General features: G+C 32.2%; 2 protein-coding genes across 2 annotated transcripts; one reads left to right on the top strand and one right to left on the bottom strand.

The window, feature by feature from the left end:
• Positions 1 to 2,066: 2,066 nt before the first annotated feature.
• Positions 2,067 to 5,113, top strand: ADH2 (alcohol dehydrogenase family protein). The gene is made up of 10 exons (NM_001353241.1): positions 2,067 to 2,210; positions 2,745 to 2,881; positions 3,049 to 3,095; positions 3,259 to 3,584; positions 3,671 to 3,753; positions 3,861 to 3,936; positions 4,046 to 4,107; positions 4,222 to 4,317; positions 4,406 to 4,567; positions 4,697 to 5,113. Exons 1-10 carry the CDS (start codon positions 2,174 to 2,176, stop codon positions 4,811 to 4,813), a joined length of 1,143 nt encoding a protein of 380 aa, NP_001340170.1. The 5' UTR covers positions 2,067 to 2,173; the 3' UTR covers positions 4,814 to 5,113.
• A 1,693-nt stretch (positions 5,114 to 6,806) lies between these two features.
• LOC100784384 (protein trichome berefringence-like 7) lies at positions 6,807 to 10,199 on the bottom strand. Its single transcript, XM_003523353.5, has 3 exons — positions 9,086 to 10,199; positions 7,551 to 7,709; positions 6,807 to 7,376 (listed from the first exon to the last, which is right to left on the bottom strand). Exons 1-3 carry the CDS (start codon positions 10,024 to 10,026, stop codon positions 7,097 to 7,099), a joined length of 1,380 nt encoding a protein of 459 aa, XP_003523401.1. The 5' UTR covers positions 10,027 to 10,199; the 3' UTR covers positions 6,807 to 7,096.
• Positions 10,200 to 19,524: the final 9,325 nt, after the last annotated feature.

The following is a 19,524-nucleotide window of genomic DNA, read 5'->3' as shown; positions in this document are numbered from 1 at the left end:
TTACTTTCATTTTCTATTTTCAATTCAAATTCCATATCTCTCTTATTCTTTATTTCCCATCCACCAACCAAACACATCGAATGTGCAACTTCAAGAATCGAGCTTCATTTTAGAGTTCAAACTATCACTTTTAACTTTTAATTATTGCCACCGATGCCTTTTGTGTTTAAGGTCGAGGGAGCAGAGTGAAGTTGGCATTTAAGTCACCACAAAAGTAAACTGTAACTTATTTTAACTTTTTGGTACTTTATATTAATTTTTTTTGTCGAATTATTTTAAATATAATTCCAGGATCAACCAAATCGAATAATCCAGATTAGCCCACTAATTATTCTAGCTAGAGGACCAACTTGTTGTTTGTTGTGTAGTTTAAAATTTGAAACATTAAATTAATAGACACCTCAAGAAGTGTAACCTGGAAAAGTTGACGGTGAAGGAGAAACGAAGGAAGCAAGCCAATAGAAAAAAAGAGGGGAAAAAATGGTTAACAGTTAACAGTTAACACATACGGTCGTGATCCTGCTTTGAAAATGTGCCGTTGTCGTGGCACGTCGTTTTCTTGATCGGTCATTAGATTAACACTTAAACAAACTACTCTTTGTACGTGTCTTATTATTTTATTTCTAAAGTAATAATTACTAATATTAATTTTTAACTGTTATTAAAATGTTATAAAAGTACAAATTAATAATTTCCATTTTTTATATATATAATTGTATCATTTTAACTGAGAAAACAACAACTTATATTATTTTTATAATTCATCAATATTTGTGTAAACACAATTTAGTCTCTTCATAATTTGAGAGACTAAAACTTATATACTCTCCCACCATTTTATTTTAAAACTCAATTAACATCAAGAAAAAAAACATAATTAAAAATATTTTTTTAAAAAATAATTAATGTAAGAAATATCTCAAATTGGTTCTTGTGAAAATGTCAAAAGCAAATCTCTAATTTTGATTCTTGAACAGAGGTATTGACAAAATTGACTAAATTTTTTCAGTGTAATATAATGACAAGGAAACTATAAAATTGATCAAACTTTTAAAAAAAAAACTACTTTTTCTTTAACGATGAAATCAATACAAACGATCACTTTCTAAAAGAAATTATATATTACTATTTATTTATTAGTAATAAATAAGAAAATCGCTTTCAGAAGAGTTGCAAAAAAAAAATAAAATGCCATTGCACAATTGCCACTTGGTAGGCCAGTGTCACAGTCACATCAAAGAAAGTAAAAATTAAAAAAGTTTAATTATTGATTTATTGTTATAATTTTATCATTTGTATCTTTTAATCTTTTATAATTTTAAGGTAATTTTTTATTTCCTATTGTTTACATTTTATTCACTTTTAGTTTATGTAATTTAAAAATGATTTTTTAATTTTAAGGTGATTTTTTATTTCTTATTATTTATATTTTATTTACTTTTAATTTATGTAGTTTAAAAATGATTTTTTTTTGTTTTTATAATTTATAGTATAATTTTTTTTACTTCCTATAATTTGAATTTGTTCTTTTTAGTCTCTATATTTTATATTTTAATATATTTTAGTTCTTACTAATATTATCAATTACAATTAACTACAAAAATATTAACAAATAATTCGTAACTAATTTATCATAAGATAATTTGTAATAAAAAGTAGTTAATAATTTATAACTAATTTGTAGTTAATTATTTTTATAAATTTTTTGTAATAAGAACTAAAAAATATAAATTATAAGGACTAAAAAAAACCATCTATAAGACTAAAATATAATTAAAATACAAACTATAAAAATTACTAAAATCATTTTTAAACTGACTAAAAAATAATTAAAAAGTAAATGATAAGGATTAAAAAAATATCAATAATAAAACTATAGGATGAGATAATTAATTTAACCAAATTAAAAACCAGGTACTGTTGACAGTTTACGTGGCATGTGTATTGTGTACCAAACGAACCTATGGCGCCGCTTGGAAACTAAACCAAAGTGGTTTTGTCATTTGTTTTGATGAATCTTTCGGTGGTCTATCTCACCTTCTTTTCTTTCTCACTAATCACTATAAAAAAAAATCTACACTATCTATCCTTCCACAACACAACACAATTCAATACCATTTACCAAACTCACTCATCAATTCTCATCTTTCTTCTCACTAACTATTAATTCATCATGTCGAGCACAGCTGGCCAAGTCATCAAATGCAAAGGTGACTTCTTCTCAGTGTCATCTTATTTTGATCTCTTTTCATTTTTGATGCTATACATAGCATATCATATTAGCATTCCCTGCTGAAGAGGTTTTTTTTTTAAAAGTTTGTTAATCTGTTATTTATGCATCGATGTCTAACCTTGTTATGATCACTTCGAATTTTACGAATAAACCAATCTTAGTCTTAACACTTTTTTTTGTGGGGTGCATAAAGTTGGTTCTATTTTGCTATTTTTATTTCTGTAATTTAGAAAATTATAATGATCCTTTTCCTGGGTCGTTATTTTTCTTCGTATTAAAAAATGTTAATTGCCCTCCATTCTAGTCATATTTTTGAAAGTGCTTACTTCTTAATGATATTCAAGTTTGTTTACCAGACGGATTATCATTTTTTTTCGTTATTAAAAAGTGTAAATTTGGTTTTTAAATTTTGTTGTGCCTAATTATAATACTCGATAGACACCACATCATGATCAGAGATATTGTATATACTAACTAAATGGGTTGATTGAAATGAATGTATTACTACTAGCTGCGGTTTCATGGGAGGCAGGGAAGCCACTTGTGATTGAAGAAGTAGAGGTTGCGCCACCACAAGCTGGTGAAGTGCGTTTGAAGATCCTCTACACCTCTCTTTGCCACACTGATGTTTACTTCTGGGAAGCTAAGGTAACATCATATATTATTATTACCTCACTTCCAATTTCCTTAATGACCCAGACACCATAGTTAATTAGATCTTAAGCAAATGCTAGGAAATAGATCAACTTTAGTTTCTTACACAAGTTTATTTGTCTGAAATGTAAAAATTCTTCTAATGTTTAATTATGTTTCAGGGCCAAACTCCATTGTTTCCTCGTATATTTGGTCATGAAGCTGGAGGGTATGTTTCTTACACATCATAAATCCTTGCTTCATAATTTGGACTAATGATTCATTTTTTGTTAAGTCTATTTGGTTTCTGACATAATAGGGTCAAACATTCTGTTTTCCTCATAAGTACATTAAATACATGTTATCAACGTTGGGTTGATGTTGTTATTCAGGATTGTGGAGAGCGTAGGTGAGGGTGTGACTCATCTGAAACCAGGGGACCATGCCCTCCCTGTGTTTACCGGGGAGTGTGGGGACTGCCCTCATTGCAAGTCAGAGGAGAGCAACATGTGTGATCTTCTCAGGATCAACACTGATAGGGGTGTCATGATCCATGATAGCCAAACAAGGTTTTCTATAAAGGGACAACCTATTTACCATTTTGTTGGTACCTCTACATTCAGTGAATACACTGTTGTTCATGCTGGATGTGTTGCCAAAGTCAACCCTGCTGCCCCACTTGACAAAATCTGTGTTCTCAGTTGTGGAATTTGCACAGGTTTGGAAGATCCTCTCATTGACATGGTTTTATAATAATAGTGTTGGTAAAAACATCAAACTCACATTTTTCACTCGTGATTGTAGGTCTTGGGGCCACTATCAATGTTGCAAAACCAAAACCTGGTTCTTCTGTTGCCATTTTTGGACTTGGAGCTGTTGGCCTTGCCGTATGTTAACCTTGTGCCTTTGTGTGTGTGTGAGCACTGTAGTTATTATGCAAATGAAAAAAGACTAATATTAACTCGTGCTCTTATTTTTTTTATCCAAATTCTAGGCTGCTGAAGGGGCAAGGATTTCTGGTGCATCAAGAATCATTGGGGTTGATTTAGTTTCTAGCAGATTTGAAGAAGGTAGAGTGCTTTTTTCTTCTTCCAACAAATGCTTGAAGATTCAGCTCAACATAAATTAAATGGCCATTCCCTAATTGATGGTATTTATTATCTTTGTTTTTCTTGGCAGCTAAGAAGTTTGGGGTCAATGAATTTGTGAACCCAAAAGATCATGACAAACCTGTACAAGAGGTTAGTTGGTGGATAATTTAGTAGTTTATTATATTTCTATTCTCTTAAAGCTGTGCTTTTGCAATGTTGATTTTTATTTTCTGATGCTGATTGAGATGTGAATGTGGTGTCCAGGTGATTGCTGCAATGACAAATGGGGGTGTGGATCGTGCTGTTGAATGTACTGGCAGCATCCAAGCCATGATCTCAGCATTCGAATGCGTCCACGATGTACTAAATCATAACCCACTTGCTCTATTTGATGCTAAAAAGTTTACATTAAGGTTTCTAAGGCTGAACCTTGATTTGTTCTTCTCAGGGTTGGGGTGTTGCTGTACTTGTTGGAGTGCCAAACAAAGATGATGCATTCAAAACTCATCCAGTGAATTTCTTGAATGAGAGGACTCTAAAGGGTACCTTCTATGGAAACTACAAACCCCGCACTGACCTTCCTTCTGTTGTGGAGAAGTACATGAATGGGGTAAGCTTATATATATATATATATATATATATATATATATATATTGATTGATTGATTGAATTGTGGAGTCTATAAGGACATTCATATTCATTATTGATGTGTTAATTGCTAATGTTGTCTTGTGTGCAGGAATTGGAACTGGAGAAATTCATCACTCACACAGTTCCATTCTCTGAGATTAACAAGGCTTTTGATTACATGCTGAAAGGGGAGTCCATCAGATGCATCATTCGTATGGGGGAGTAAATCTATCAAACCAATGATGACATGGTCCCTGTGAGGGACTGAGTTCTCTTTCTAGTTGTGAAAGTGAAAAGAAGAAAATAAATTTCATATATATGATATATCCCTTTAGAATTATTGAATTAGTGAAAACTTGTGTAAGTTTGAATGTTGAGAATGATAGGACCTTTGCTGCTGTTATTGTCTAATGCATGATAAATAAAATGTGGTTTTTTTGTCGATTTGTTGTTCTTGTGGTAATTTAAGTGACATTTATTTCTTGACGAAAAAATTATACATGTAGTACCACAATTTGTTCAACGCATGTCCAATGGTGTGGGGGCTTTGGTTAAAAAAATGTCATTTCTACTCTAGTATAGCTCTATTTTAATTTTTTATTGTGCTTGTGGATGGTAAAAGACATAAAACCAGAAGAAATGATGGGAATAAATAGTAGATGCAGAAAAAGGATAAATGCAGAGATGAAGCATAAAGGGAAACAAGATTAAGATACTAAAAGCTTGCATAAAGGGGAACAAGATGTGAACTATTTCCACAGATAGAATCTTCACTTATTTTGTTTGAAACATAACTCTTCTGATAAGGCGTGCTCAACTTAATTACAAATTTTCCATACCAATACAACAAAAGTCTTCTCATGAGATTAAACATGTCCACGCCTATATAAGATGCATGTATCATTCTCCTTTTTATATAGTTCTTCTTAAAAATAACTTTCAACTTTAATAAATTCCAAAAAAATTTGCGCCACATTTGTATGGGCTGGTTTCAGTGCATTGTGATTATTTTATATAGGTGCCGGAGCTTATGTGAGTTCCGTGGATGAAGTTGCTTGCTTTTTCATTTGTGAGAGTATTGTAGATCCATTTTATTTTGCTTCCCAAAATTTGAATTTAATGATATCTCAGATATTATTTCGTTTTCATTTTTGAAGGAGAGGATAAAAACTCTTTGTGCATTCAGATGCTTTAATGGTATATCAGTTGTAATTGTATTTTTCTACAACCCACTTAAGAGATATCAGGAACTAAAAATGATTGGCAATGCTTGATTTGAAAATAAAATTGCATCCCTCGCAAATAAGATGATAAAATTAGTAAAACGCATTCAATATAACTAGAATTGTATGACATCTTGAATTATGCTCACACTCTAAATTTTCGTGACAAAAGATGAAAGTAATTAATATTATAATATTTATTATAATATTACAAAATAATTGTGTTTAATTTAATCCATTCTCAATATGATTTTTACGCTGTCAATTTTCAGGCTGGTATTTATAGAATATATTATAATCAAATTCTAATTATAGTCATTATTATATTATTAGTACTTTAATAGTTTGGGAAAGCTATAACAAATGTACCCACCTCAAGTCCTTAACCAAAAACAATGTATCCGCAATTCCACAAGTTACCCAAAAATGACAGAGATATGTTAGAGGATGTTTGGATAAGTCTTGTGATATGACAGAGCCCGTTATTGAAGAGCGGCCCAACGTGGAAAAGGAGCAGACAGTTGTAGATGAGAGTATGAGGCCCAAAAGGAAGTTACTAACACCTAAGAAATGGAAAGATTATGTGATTTATCAGTTATCACTAGCCTTTATATATTAGCATTATAACAAGATAGGGGTATGACTAAGCTAGTTCTGGAATACTTTATTTGTGAATTCTGTTAGAAGGAATCATCGCAATATTCCTTTTAGGCAGTTAGTGAAAAGAGAGATAGGGTATATATATATATATATATATATATCCTTGTTTTTCCTGAGAATGGATTATTGAGAAATTAGTCTATTTCCCCTCTTATCTACTTTCTTCTTTGGAGACCCTCTGTCCTCGAGAACTCAGGCTATTCTTACATCATCTTGAAATTAATTTAGTTTCATAACATGTTTGATTACCCTCAAAGGGACATTGCCACAGTTGTAATTTGTTTGAAACTAAATTTCTAAAAAGTAAGACCAAGTTCCATTTGCAAACTCCGTTAGTAAAGTAAAAATCATTTCAGAACTTCAATATAAAATATACATTTAGTCCTCCAAGAATTTGCACATAAACACTTTAGTCCTGGTATCATTTTTTTTTTTTTTTGTGAATGCCAATTATTTGAAATCACTATACAAACATTATTCATTTCCAATGTACATTTGGTACCCCCCGGTGACGTTAAAGGCTAACAGGTTAATCCTGATTGCTGAGTACAATTGAGTACCAAGCTATATATGGCTTAAATGATATAAGGTCTAACATGTTGGTACCTCTCATGCTAATTTGCTCCTTATTTTGGTAGCAAATACGAGAGGAGAATTTCGTTCCACATATCAGGAACACCGGGTAAGCACCAATGGCTACAATCAGGAACAGATGGCTGGTCACTCCAAGTGCCCACGTGTCCATCACTTCTATATGCAGTCATTGGTGTAACATGCATAACTGTTACTGGAGCACTCATGCTTTTGACAACTTTATTGATCATATTTGAAATTGGGTTTCTCTCTTTGCGATTAGTTCTCTTCCAAGGCCTTTTAGTCACTTTGCAAGAATTGTGATTCTGTCCACTGCCACAAACACAAGCATCTTAATGATTAACATAACACTTCAAAACTATTTAAGTATTAACTAAAATAAAGTTTGATGGCTCTTGTGTTTAATAAAGGAATAGTGAACTGAATATTATTTTGGTTCATATTTAACTAAACAAAAAAAATAAACAAATATGGTGTAAAACCCACCTCCAATGAGATGATTCGAAGGTGCGGAAAAATACTCTTGTCCTGTTTGTGTTAATTGTACTCTCTACCCAAGATGCCCAGGTGAGTAAAGCTGTGTTGAAACCAGAGTTAATTGTCATTCCAAGCTTCAGTGAGTTATCAACCTGAAAATACCAGCCCCTGTCTGAAGGTCACGTTAGCACCAAATGATTGATAATCTTCATTAAAATATTTAGTCTAGTTCTGTATCAATTATCAAACAGTCAAACCTTAGAGGCACACAAAGTCAGAGGACAAGTTTAATTGCTAATTTGCTATGTACTATCATTTAAGAATTTTCTATGTACATAAAAATTAACAAACTTATCATATATGACAATCTCTGGATGGTAGTTGTTTAAACCATGTGCAAATTGAGAAACTATCAACTATCAGCAAAATCCATTTAGGGTCATGTAAGTAACTGATGATTCAAAGCAAAGGAGTGCAAGATAAAGCACATCCAAACTTGTTGCTATTCACTATCAGAACATTATTATTCCACCCAGATGTTTTAAATCATTCCCTTTCCTTAGTTATGTTAACAGGACCATGACCCTGCATATAAGAAAATCTCAGGCAGAATTCACTGATCCAGTTCCATCTTCAGCCCATCCCAAAGGATCCAAAAACAACAATCTTGTAATTTGTGGCAAAAACTCTGTAACTTAAGTCATAAGCCAGTTTTCCATATACAGCTGTTCATCAGAGACCATTAGACCATTTCAAATAAGCCTATTTTTTAAGTCTCGTCAGAGAGTTGATGAAGACCAAAATCATGGCAACCTCTCAATAAACTTGTGTCAAAAACATTATTTGGTATCTTACCTTACCAAACCTGATTCTTTGCTTCTCTTTAGAGAAACTGGTTTATATAAGTAATACCATTATTTAAAATTTTTCAAACGTGACCAGAAGTATTCCAGAAACATACAAAATGTGATAAATTTTAAAGGCTTCCCAGTAATACTCATGAATCATGACAAATATTCAAAAAGGTAAAATTTCTCTGCTAGCAAGTGCCCAAAATTACCATAAGGATGAGGTTATCATTTGAAGAAAAGCTAATGCTAGTTGAAAATCTTTTGCACACCCAGGACAATGAAATTCTGAGACATCTATCTTCTGGGTTAAAAACTGCAGAGTATCCTCTCCTTTATTTATTTATTGGTTTTATGTTAGAATATTAAAATAGATATGTTGAAAAAATTTCAGCCCTTGGATTATGACTGCAGTAGGTGCAGTTAAAAATACAACTGCAGCCGATCCATTTCTATTGTTTGTAATTCTTATCAATGGTGAAGGTATAATTTGTATAATACCAATAAAGCATGCATTCTACGAATCCAAAGATGAAAATTAAGTCCAAAAGTATTATCATAAAACATGTCGAGGACTAAATCCAATGTTGAATTTATAAAAAGAAATAGAAAACTAGATTATGACATCAAAATGTATATCTACTATCAACAAAATGATGCAAATCATATCACTATTAGGAAAATGAAGCCACTTACACGTCAAAAAGCTTAGTCCGTGTCCACCAGTGACCTGAATTGAATATAAGAACATCAGAATCAATCCACTCATGGCTAATATCATCAATCTTGTCCAATCTCAATGTTGTCTTCACTCTTTGGGGTGCATGTCTAGGCACAGAACCAGGCCTCACCAGGAACACCGATCGATAAAAATCGATTCTAACATCAAAAGTACTAAACCTCACACCTAAAAACCTTATCTGTTTTGTGATTTTGTTGCCCTTGATTTCATAGATACTCTTCTTATCCTCAACTCCTGTCATCAGCAAGCATATCATGGACTCCCATTGTGTCCTACTCAACGAATCGCCAACGAATACCACCCTTTTCCCACGAAGTTGTTCAAGTATTCCACGGGCATCAAACCTTGGAATCTCACAGTTCTTAGGTTTCCACCTCCATTTTGTGTAATCTCTATCTTTTCTCCCATTAGCAAGGCAATTGAAACCCCTTTCAACAAAAGGGCAGTGAGAAGCATCATACAAAGGGTAGCTATCATCCCTCACCCAACTTCCTTCAAACACATTGCATGTGTCCATTGAAACATTGGGTTTTAGAATCACATCATAACTCTGAACAAGTGAGTCAGAACTGTTGCTGGGAATCTCATAACTCTGAACAAGTGAGTCAGAACTGTTGATGGGAATCTCATGACTCTGAATCAGTGATTGAGAACTGGGAAATGCGTATAAATAAGCCCAGGAAAGGACCAAGAGGAAGAATATGAAAGAACCAACTGTGACCAACCCATTGAAGGAAACAAAGATCCAAGTACTGCAGTCACCCTTCACAACCTTGTGGCCATAACCAAAAGCTCTTGAGAATAAAGTCCTAAACTTTGCAAATGAAATCCAAAAACTAAAAAAACCCAGAAATTGCATAATTTGCAAAACCCACCAACTATTCCATATCTCCATTGTAAAAGTACTCGGGAATGAAACAATCACAATCAGGCTCTACATTTAGTCATTTACGTTATTTATAAGCATGAGTTCTCTAAGAAGGAAATGTGAAAGAAAAAAAATCCTACTTTGATTCACCAAAAAATGAAATTTCAATTAGTGGTGGGTCATGGACCAGTCGGCCCCTCATAAGTTCTGTCCACTTAAGCTTGTATTAGTAAGTGGATGTATGCATCCTTATAGGAATTTAATAAATTGGTCCGTTCTTGTCACGTGAATTCGGCGGGTCAAACGAATCCGTCAACAAACCTAATTTTAAAAAATTACAATTTTAATAAAAATACAACACAAACGTAAATAAAATATCAATAATTAGTTAATTACATTAATAAAATAAATAATGTCTTAACAACAAAATTCAATCAATAAATCTAAAATATGAAACTTTAAGATCTTCAATAACAAATGGTTTTTTAATTAACTAGAAATAAACGTTGCATCACATACATGAATGTGTTTTAAAGCTATACTTGTAATGCAATTAATGTGTATTACAAAATGTTGTTGATACATCTCTTACAGGTTCTTAAGTAATATTTAAATTATTTTTTAATTAAAATTAAAGTTGTACTTAGTCATCCATGTCATAAAAATTTATATTAAAAGATTATATATATTAATAAAACTTTATTAGTTCTAATTTAAAAAAACAACAATACAGATACCACTTAAAAGTTATTCTAGTAAAAAAATTTCATCTAAATTATTGTCTTATTTAATATGCACAACAATGTCTGACACTCTCGATCTTCAATTAAAAATGTATATTTAAACTTCCTAAGTAAACTTACGAGTCAACCCATAGACCAAACCCGTGGGTTAAGTAAGATGGTCCAAAATATTATATAACCATTGATTGTTTTAAAAAAATTAGTGTTACCCGCGTGTACCGTGGGCTTCATGGGCCAATCCATAGACTCAAGTCCACTTACTCACACCTACTTTTAATGTCTAAATTTGGGAAATCAGCTTACTTAACCCAAAACGGAACATTTTTATAATTATAATAACTCAAATCCAAGACTAGAAAATGGCAAGTTTGGAGACAGAGAATTGCAGAGCAACGAGAGGGAGAAAAAAAAAAAAAGAAAAGGAAAAACAAAGATGGAAGATAGATTTTGTGGAGCTGAGAGGGGTGGGGAGTTTTAATGCACAGGGTGGTTGTGTTCGCAGCATGAAAAGATGGAAATATATTTGGAGTGGAGGGCAATTTGGTCATTAAAAACGTATTCTTGTAATGGCTACGTTAAAGAAAAAGGTCTTAAATACACGGAGAATCAAAGGTAATTGCATATTAAAATCTGTCGGTGCTTATGAAGAAACGAACAAGTTACTGAAACAACCTCTGACTTTTTACGTTTTTTTTAGTCCACTAACTTTTTTAGTTATTTATTTTAAATTTCGGTAAATAAATGCTTTAACAGCTTAATGGATCAGTAGGGTTGGCCCAAAATTGTAAACATATAAAGCTAAAAAATAATGTCATCTCACAACTCTCTTTAAAGGAGGTTATTTGATTTAATTTTATTTTTCTATACCTTGTTGAATAAATTCCGTTGGATCCATATGTAATTTTCAACAACAAAAATAAGCTGGCTTGCGTCCAACTCAATTCCTTTTTATGAATATTGTCATACTTGTTGACAATTTTCGCGTCTTTAGTGAGATGATTCGGTTTGACTAAGATACCAATGGATAATATGCACCCAACAACTGAAATGACTAATTAATAAATTAAGTTTGGTCCCCTGTTGTTTTATTTGGTCACGATTCATTCCTAATTTGTTACACTTATTTGTTGTACGGAAATTTTAAACGTAGGGAAGTCTATTAAGAATTAATTAGTTCATACTATAAGGAGCTAATTCAAATGGCTGTATCCTTCTGTTTTAGGCAAATGAATTCAATAATTGACAGTAATATTAGGTTTGAAAATGTTTGCTCCAACTAAATGATGTAATGTTTGAACTTTGAACGCCTATTTTCGGTATACACAGTGATATTTAATATAATAATGTTGGATTTTCTTTTCGGGAAAAAAATATAAAAGTTATTATTTATTAATAAAACTATATTGGGTGAGTAGTGTTAGTGTGGGGCTTAAGGCTTACCAATTGTCAAAGTGTCAAACTCAAATGCCAGCCAAAACAATGTGTAACAGCTTTCACATGACAATTAATTGAATGTGTCCACCAACAATGAGATCGATGAGCACAACCTCATAAGACACTGTCCAATGAGAAAGCGATGTTGCATGCACCAGGTTGGTGCGTCTGAACAGAAACATTACTACTAAGCCAGATTTTGGATCTCTGAGAGGAACCGTGGAGGAACCACATTCTCTTCAAGCCTCTCCCATATTCACTCACCAATCACAATCACCAATTAGTCTTTCAAACATGCAACTAATTAAATCTGGCTAGACATAAAATCTACTTCAAAAGTTGTATTATTGCAAGTATACAAGCAGGCGGCTATGTAAGAGTTTATAATGCTTACGAAAGTTATTCAGATTAATATACAATAAAATAAAATAATCAAGCATCAAATTCAAATACAGGAGGAGTTAAGGCATATATAATATTCTTAGCTAGACTTTTCATCCGTACATGATTTTTTTTACTGCCATATATTTTGGTATACATCTTATAAAATGGTAAGATTAGCTATTTGAAGTTTTCAAACTTTTTTAAGTTTCAAGATTAAATATTTTGAACATAATCACAGTCACGAATAAATTGATGAGAACATATTTTAGATCATCAAAAGATTTGATTAGACATGACAATTAAATTTAATCTTCATTTAACTTTTGACTTTGATTGAAAAAATTGGTTTTGACTAAAGTTGATATCGGGTTTGAATTTTCTCTACTTTGTAGAATTGGTGAATTATTCACGCATAGTCATGAGAATAAAATAACAGAAAGAAAACATCAAACTCGGAAGAAGAGTGAAAGGATAATGATCCAAGCTTTTCCTCTTAGTCGTCTAAATCTAAAGGTTCAAAACCTTTTTCCTAATCCTAAGAGGTTTATTTTTATTTAGGCTACAATTAGGGTCTAAGCCCGTGTAGTTTAAAACTTTAAAACACAAAATAATGAGCTACAAGATCATCACACCCTTAGAAAACGTGCCACACCTGAAATGTGAACTTTGTTGTGGCTAACTTCTTAGCACTCCTAGACGGCCAAATTTGTGGTGGGTTCCACATCCAAGGTGTGATCTTTGATAGAAGTAGTTTTTGAGCTCCTTGGAACACCCACACTAGTGATGGTTGTCACACCTTGAGTGTGGCACTTGTTGGCTTCCATTTCTTCAAGTTTCTCTTGCTTCCAAGGTTGTGATATTTCATTTGTATATCCAAGAAGCTCCAAATCGTCCATCTTTTGACCCTAATTCACTCCAAGTCCTTAAACTTTAAGTTCCAAATCTAAATTTTCCAATTATAATTCTCACTGCAATCATTTAACACACAAAAGCACACCTCAAGAGTTCCAAGTGACTAAACTATCAAAATTAAGGAAACTAAGGGTTAAACTAATCCTAATAGACTCAAAATGCATGCAAAACTTACATGAATTCATATAAAAAACATGACATGAAATGCAACACATTAGTAAAAAATCAATAAGAACACAAGAATTTGAAAAATTATGAACCTAGCCCCAAAAAATATTTACAATATCTAAGTGGAGAAATTATAGGAGTAGAATTGGAAACTAGGTGAAAGCTTGCAAGCCATAAATTGTATCAAGAGTTTGTTCATGAGCAAATCCAATTAGAGGCTTAGGTCCCATAAAATGACGTCCATTATCAATTTGGGTACTCATCTTCCTTTTCTCTCTAGAGTTTAACGGTTGAACATTTAGTCACACTCAATTTCTCTTAAGCACTAGCCTTGTCGTAGGCTTGAAAGGTGATCCAATTGTCACTATTTATCTTGAATGTCTGCAAGAATCAATAGGTCTTTTGTTTTGGTTTGCAAGAATGCGCATTTTACGTAAATAACAATTTTTTTTCAATAAAATGATGCCCTTTTCTTTCAACAACAAATAGGCAAACATAAAGGATCAATTGAAACGACTAAGGTCTTCACTATAGAAGAGCTAAAGGAGGCCACCAACAATTTTGATGTAAGTAGGGTCTTTGGCCAAGGTGGTCAAATTTACAAAGGAGTATTACAAGATAATAGAATTGTGACAATTAAAAAGTCTAAAATCAATATTCCAAACCAGATTGAGCAATTCATCAATGAGTTGATTGTACTTTCCAAATTAACCATAATAATATGGTGAAGCTCTTGGGATGTTGTTTAGAGGCAAAAGTTCCCTTACTTGTTTACGAATCCATTCCTAGTGGTATTGTCCATGAGCATTTTCACAATCAAGGTCGATCTTTAAGACTTTCATGGAAAAAATTTTCAAATGGCAATAGAAACTATTGGATCCTAACATACTTGAATTCAACTAGCTCTACACCAATCATACATAGAATTGTGAAAACTTCAAACATACTACTTGATCACAATCTCTTTGTAAAGGTTTCTGATTCCAAATCAGAAACCTTTGTAATAAGATTTTGATCAAGTAGTATGCTTGAAGTTTTCACCTTGTTATGTATAATTGGTGGAGGTAATTGAATACAAGTATGTCAGGCCTTAATAGTTTCTATTGTTATTTGCAATCTTGTTTTCCTTGAAAGTCTTACAGATTAGCCTTGACCATAAAGATGCTCATAAACAATGCCATTGGGGGATGAATTCATAAACAAGCAAGACAACTTTTGTCTCTAAACAACATCCCAAGACCTTCAACACATTCTTATGGTTGATAATAGAAAACACAATCAACTCATTGATGAACTACTCAATTTAGTTTAGATTATTGATTTTCGACTTTCTAATTACCAGAATTATATTATCTCATAATACTTCTTTGTAAATTGTTCCTTGGCAACCTTGGCCACCTTGGCCAAAGACCCTACTTCCATCAAATTTGTTGGTGGACTCCTTTAGCTCATCTGTAGTGAATACTTTAGCTGTTTCAGTTGATCCTCTATGCTTGGCTATTTGTTGTTGTAAGAAAATGCCACCATTTTGTTGAAAAAATTGTTCTTTAAGTTTGATGTGTGTTCTTTTCTTCTATTATTCGTGGCATGTTGGCACATGTAGCCACTGGAAACATGTTGAGGTAAATGGGGTCTGTGTGGTGGAGAACTTGTAGGCTTCGTCTTTAACTAGTAGCGCAGGTTGAGGCCGATCGACGAAGGTACTTGCAGAAGAATAATACTTAAAATTTGATAGCCTTTGTGGTATTGAAGTCTCACAACAACAAAGTGCTAGAGCATGACCCGTTACATCCTAGACCATCACCGTTCAGAGACACACGCACTAAGGGGAATCTCAATATTCACTCGATATTCCGCACCTTTTACTACTCCGGTTGTGTCAGCGCTCACCACAATTAACTTGTTTCGTGTGGATGATAAATGAAAATGCATCAGGCTATAGTCGCACCCATGAATTTCAATCTAGTCCTATAATCGGGATTGTTGGTGACTACTTGCAATGAAATGTGCAAGTTGTCGTCGAGTGAGATATTTAGCACATGCATGCTTTGATATTCAAGAATGGGATGTGTGGTGAAAGGGTTTGGTTATTGGTGACAAGAAATTAGCCGTCCAAGGAATAATCCTTGGCCATGCTAAATGGCAGAGGATTGCTTTCGTAGCCACACTTTGAAAGTTTGGCTTAGGCTTTGAAGGCACACATTGTGGTTGTGATGAACGTACAATACATTATTATAAATTTTTTTGCTGATAAAAAAAATTGTTTAAGACATTAGTTAGACATGGCTAGCCCATAACACTCTATGAATACGAACATTGTAATTCATTTTACCATCTCCATCTCTTCCCTTAAACGGAAATTAAGTGATGATGCATTTTTCGATTGCACAGAGGAAGATTCAATATCTTTGCCGCCACCTTCTTTCAACAGTGAAGAAACTCATCATTGTCACTATCGAGATCAGGCTCGTTGAGGAGATTGTTAAGCATTCAGCCTTCGTCGTGATTCACCTTGGTAGAACTGTTCCTCAATATTATTCAAGCTAGCGGTCCAAGCTTGGAAAGAATAATGCTTCGATATCTTTCGAGAATGGTATCACAATTGATCTTAAATATGGCATATATTTGTTACTATGACTTAATACTTGGAAACAATGATTAGGCCAAAGAAGAAACGATTGATCTATTATATGATTCAGAATATTTCGTGCCTTGCGAGATTGTTCTTTCTACCTCTATGATCGTCACCTCGTTGATTTCTACATGTTTATATTTTTTTTTTCTTTAATTTGAATTTGTGCTTCAACTTTCAATCTAGCTATGATTAGGCCAATTCACTTTTTGGTGATCAATAGGAGCTATATATCGCCCCAGCAAGAAACTATTATTAAAAATCACGAGGAAAAGACAGGCTAAATCAGCCTTTATAGCATTACAAATAAAAGATATGGAATAAAATGAATTGGCCCTTGATTAATTATAGTCTTAGTATTTTTTATGTTCCTCCTTCGTTTTTAGCTATACCTCTATACTTGATGATGCCTCAACAACTTTTTTCCAGAGGTAGTTCTTCATTGACCGTTAGACCCTTTTTCAGGTAAAAAAAAAAGAAGAAAGTACAATTTCAATTAGGAGGGTTCATTAATTTATTTCAATCTAATCATCTAGAGAGAACTAACCTTGCTAAAATCTTACGTCATTAAAAGACAGAAAAAGAAAGGAAATCCATGCACGTACGCATATACAAGTATCAACCGTCAATCAAAGATTTAAAAATAAAGATATATCTAGAAATATAAATTTATGAAGCAAAACTAACATGATTTATTCTCTTTATAATTCATTAATTTGAAAAAATATATATAATAAAAAAGTATCCACACTTCTTAAATTGTCATGTTCAAAATTCAAATAAATAAAGAAGCTTCAATAATTACTAATTAAAAATCACCGAGCTTAATTACGTGTTTACCATTACCAAGGCTAATAATAATAAATAAAAAATACACATCTTATCACAATACTCAACGTTTCCACCATGAATGAATAACAGCAATATTTTCAATCCAGTGTAAAATTCAACTCAACACATAGACATTGACTCAGTTTCTTATAAAAAGTCCAAATTACAGTTAATTTGGTCCTACCTAAGTGAACAATCAGCCTTTCCTAAAATAAGAGAAATTAATTAAACCCGTGTATCGTCTTATCTTCACCACATGACTTCTCTTCTGACCAAAATTGAACGGAAGTAAACAAACTAAAAGTTATAAAGAGATAGGTAGTTTAATTAAAAAGTATATGAATTAAAGTAATTAGAGTGGAATAAACAAAGAAAAATCTTGTTGATTATTACTTGACTTGAGAAATTATAAACATGAAGTTATACAGTTTGATTATTTAAGAAGAAAATTAAAAAAAAAGTTTGAAAAAACAGGTTTGACACACACAAGTTAAGGAGAGTGACATTTAACGTTGGAAATTAAGGACACTAAACTTGCCGCCATTATTGATGAGTTCTTCAAGCTCGGCAACCTGTGTCTGCTATCAACTAATTCATCATTTCTATATATATATATATATATATATATATATATATATATATATATATATATATATATATATATATATATAAACAGGAAAAGAGAAAATGAGTCAAAGCACGCAGTATCTTCGTTTTCTGTTTGGTTTCGAAAAACCACATAATGCAACTCAAAGCTACAAACACAATTCAAAGAACGTAGAAAGTAGATACCATGCATGCTTTAGACACTGAAACACTATGTGTGTGTGTGTGTGTATGAGACTTGAGTTAAGACCTCTGTTGTGTGGCTATGGCTTCTTCTCCAATGAGCAGCAGCAGAAGCAACAAGAGGACCCATTTTGCAGAAGCAAATATATATATATATATATATATATATATATATATATATATATATATATATATATATATATATATAATTGCTTCTTTTAGGAATGAGAATGTTGAAGGTGTAGAGAGTGAGATAAGTATTAGTGGTGGACGCAGAAGAAGAGGTTCCAACAACGGTTTTTTATACATACCAAACCCTTCACGCCACGTTAAGTAATTAATTAACAAACAAGCTGCATTAATTGATCTTATATTTCTAGTATATCTGTTAATGAGTAAACGCAAAAAGCAATGCTATGTTGCAATGGTGTAGCCAGGAATATAAATGAACGGTAAAAGCAAAAAGTAATGCTATTTAATACCAGCAAAGCAAATTGCTTACCAAACTGAGTCCAAACAGTAGGAGAATAATCAATAACCATGTAAGGTAAGGTGGGTGACTGGGTCCATATATAAAGATGATTTCATGAACCTCTTTCACATTTTTAAACCAATCACATTGCATTCGATGTATTTTGTGTTTCGTAAATTTTTATGAATATTTTACTTTTCAATATAACAACAGGAAGAGGCAGAATTATTACAGAAGGGTGCATGTGATTAATAAAAAAAAATATATCAATAGTTTTGATATATACATTAGAGATAATTAAATATAAATTTTCTTATTAAATAAAATATTTTTGTATTTTTTCATATGTAAATATAAAAACATCTTATATTGTGTGAACTCTGTGAGTTACGCATAATATATATTAAAAGAGATGAGAATAAATTTTACTTTTGATACATATATAGAGATGAGAATAAATGATCACACGTGGTGGGGTGTAGAATATCCTCAAATCGTCTTCCAAAAGTTAACCTAGATGAACTCTCTCTTTCATGCTTCTTTTGGGGTTGTTTAATTTAATTAATTGACTCGGGCAATGACTGAATTATCTTTCACGTCTCTTCCAAAATTAAGACATCGAAAGGAATGAGGGGAGCTCCTTTTATTTCCGATACAAAATCTTGCATTTTAACACTTTCGTTGCTGAAAGAATGGGCCTATTTTTAGTTTTTTTTCCTCGTTCTTCTATGTTACTTTTCCTTCTTTTCAATAAAAGGAAAATATTCTCATTATACGTTGGTTCTATCAAATTTGTAGTTCTGTACCATATATTCACATCTTAATTAATTGAGTTCTAATTCTACATTATTAATTTACCATCATGTCAAGAGATAGTTTTAATTTTCATTATGAGTTCATTTTATCTCTTGCATGGAGTCTGCGTTCCCAACATTGCTTTACCAAGCTTAATTGTAATTAAAGATTGACTACTTCCTTTGAAAACCATTATCTTCGTTCCTCTTTCTTAAAAGTGACAGAACACAATTTAATTAGAACAGACAAGATACAAATATTTGTTGTTTTAAATTATTTTTTAATTTATATAACTTATAGACATATAATATATTTGCTGTTTTAAATTATTTTTTAATTTATGCTTATTATATATCTTACTATTT

The sequence above is a fragment of the Glycine max genome, chromosome 4 (genome assembly GCF_000004515.6).
Source record: "Glycine max cultivar Williams 82 chromosome 4, Glycine_max_v4.0, whole genome shotgun sequence".
Taxonomy (NCBI): domain Eukaryota; kingdom Viridiplantae; phylum Streptophyta; class Magnoliopsida; order Fabales; family Fabaceae; genus Glycine; species Glycine max.
Note: the sequence above shows the minus strand (reverse complement) of the source record. Positions and strands in the feature narration are given on the sequence as shown.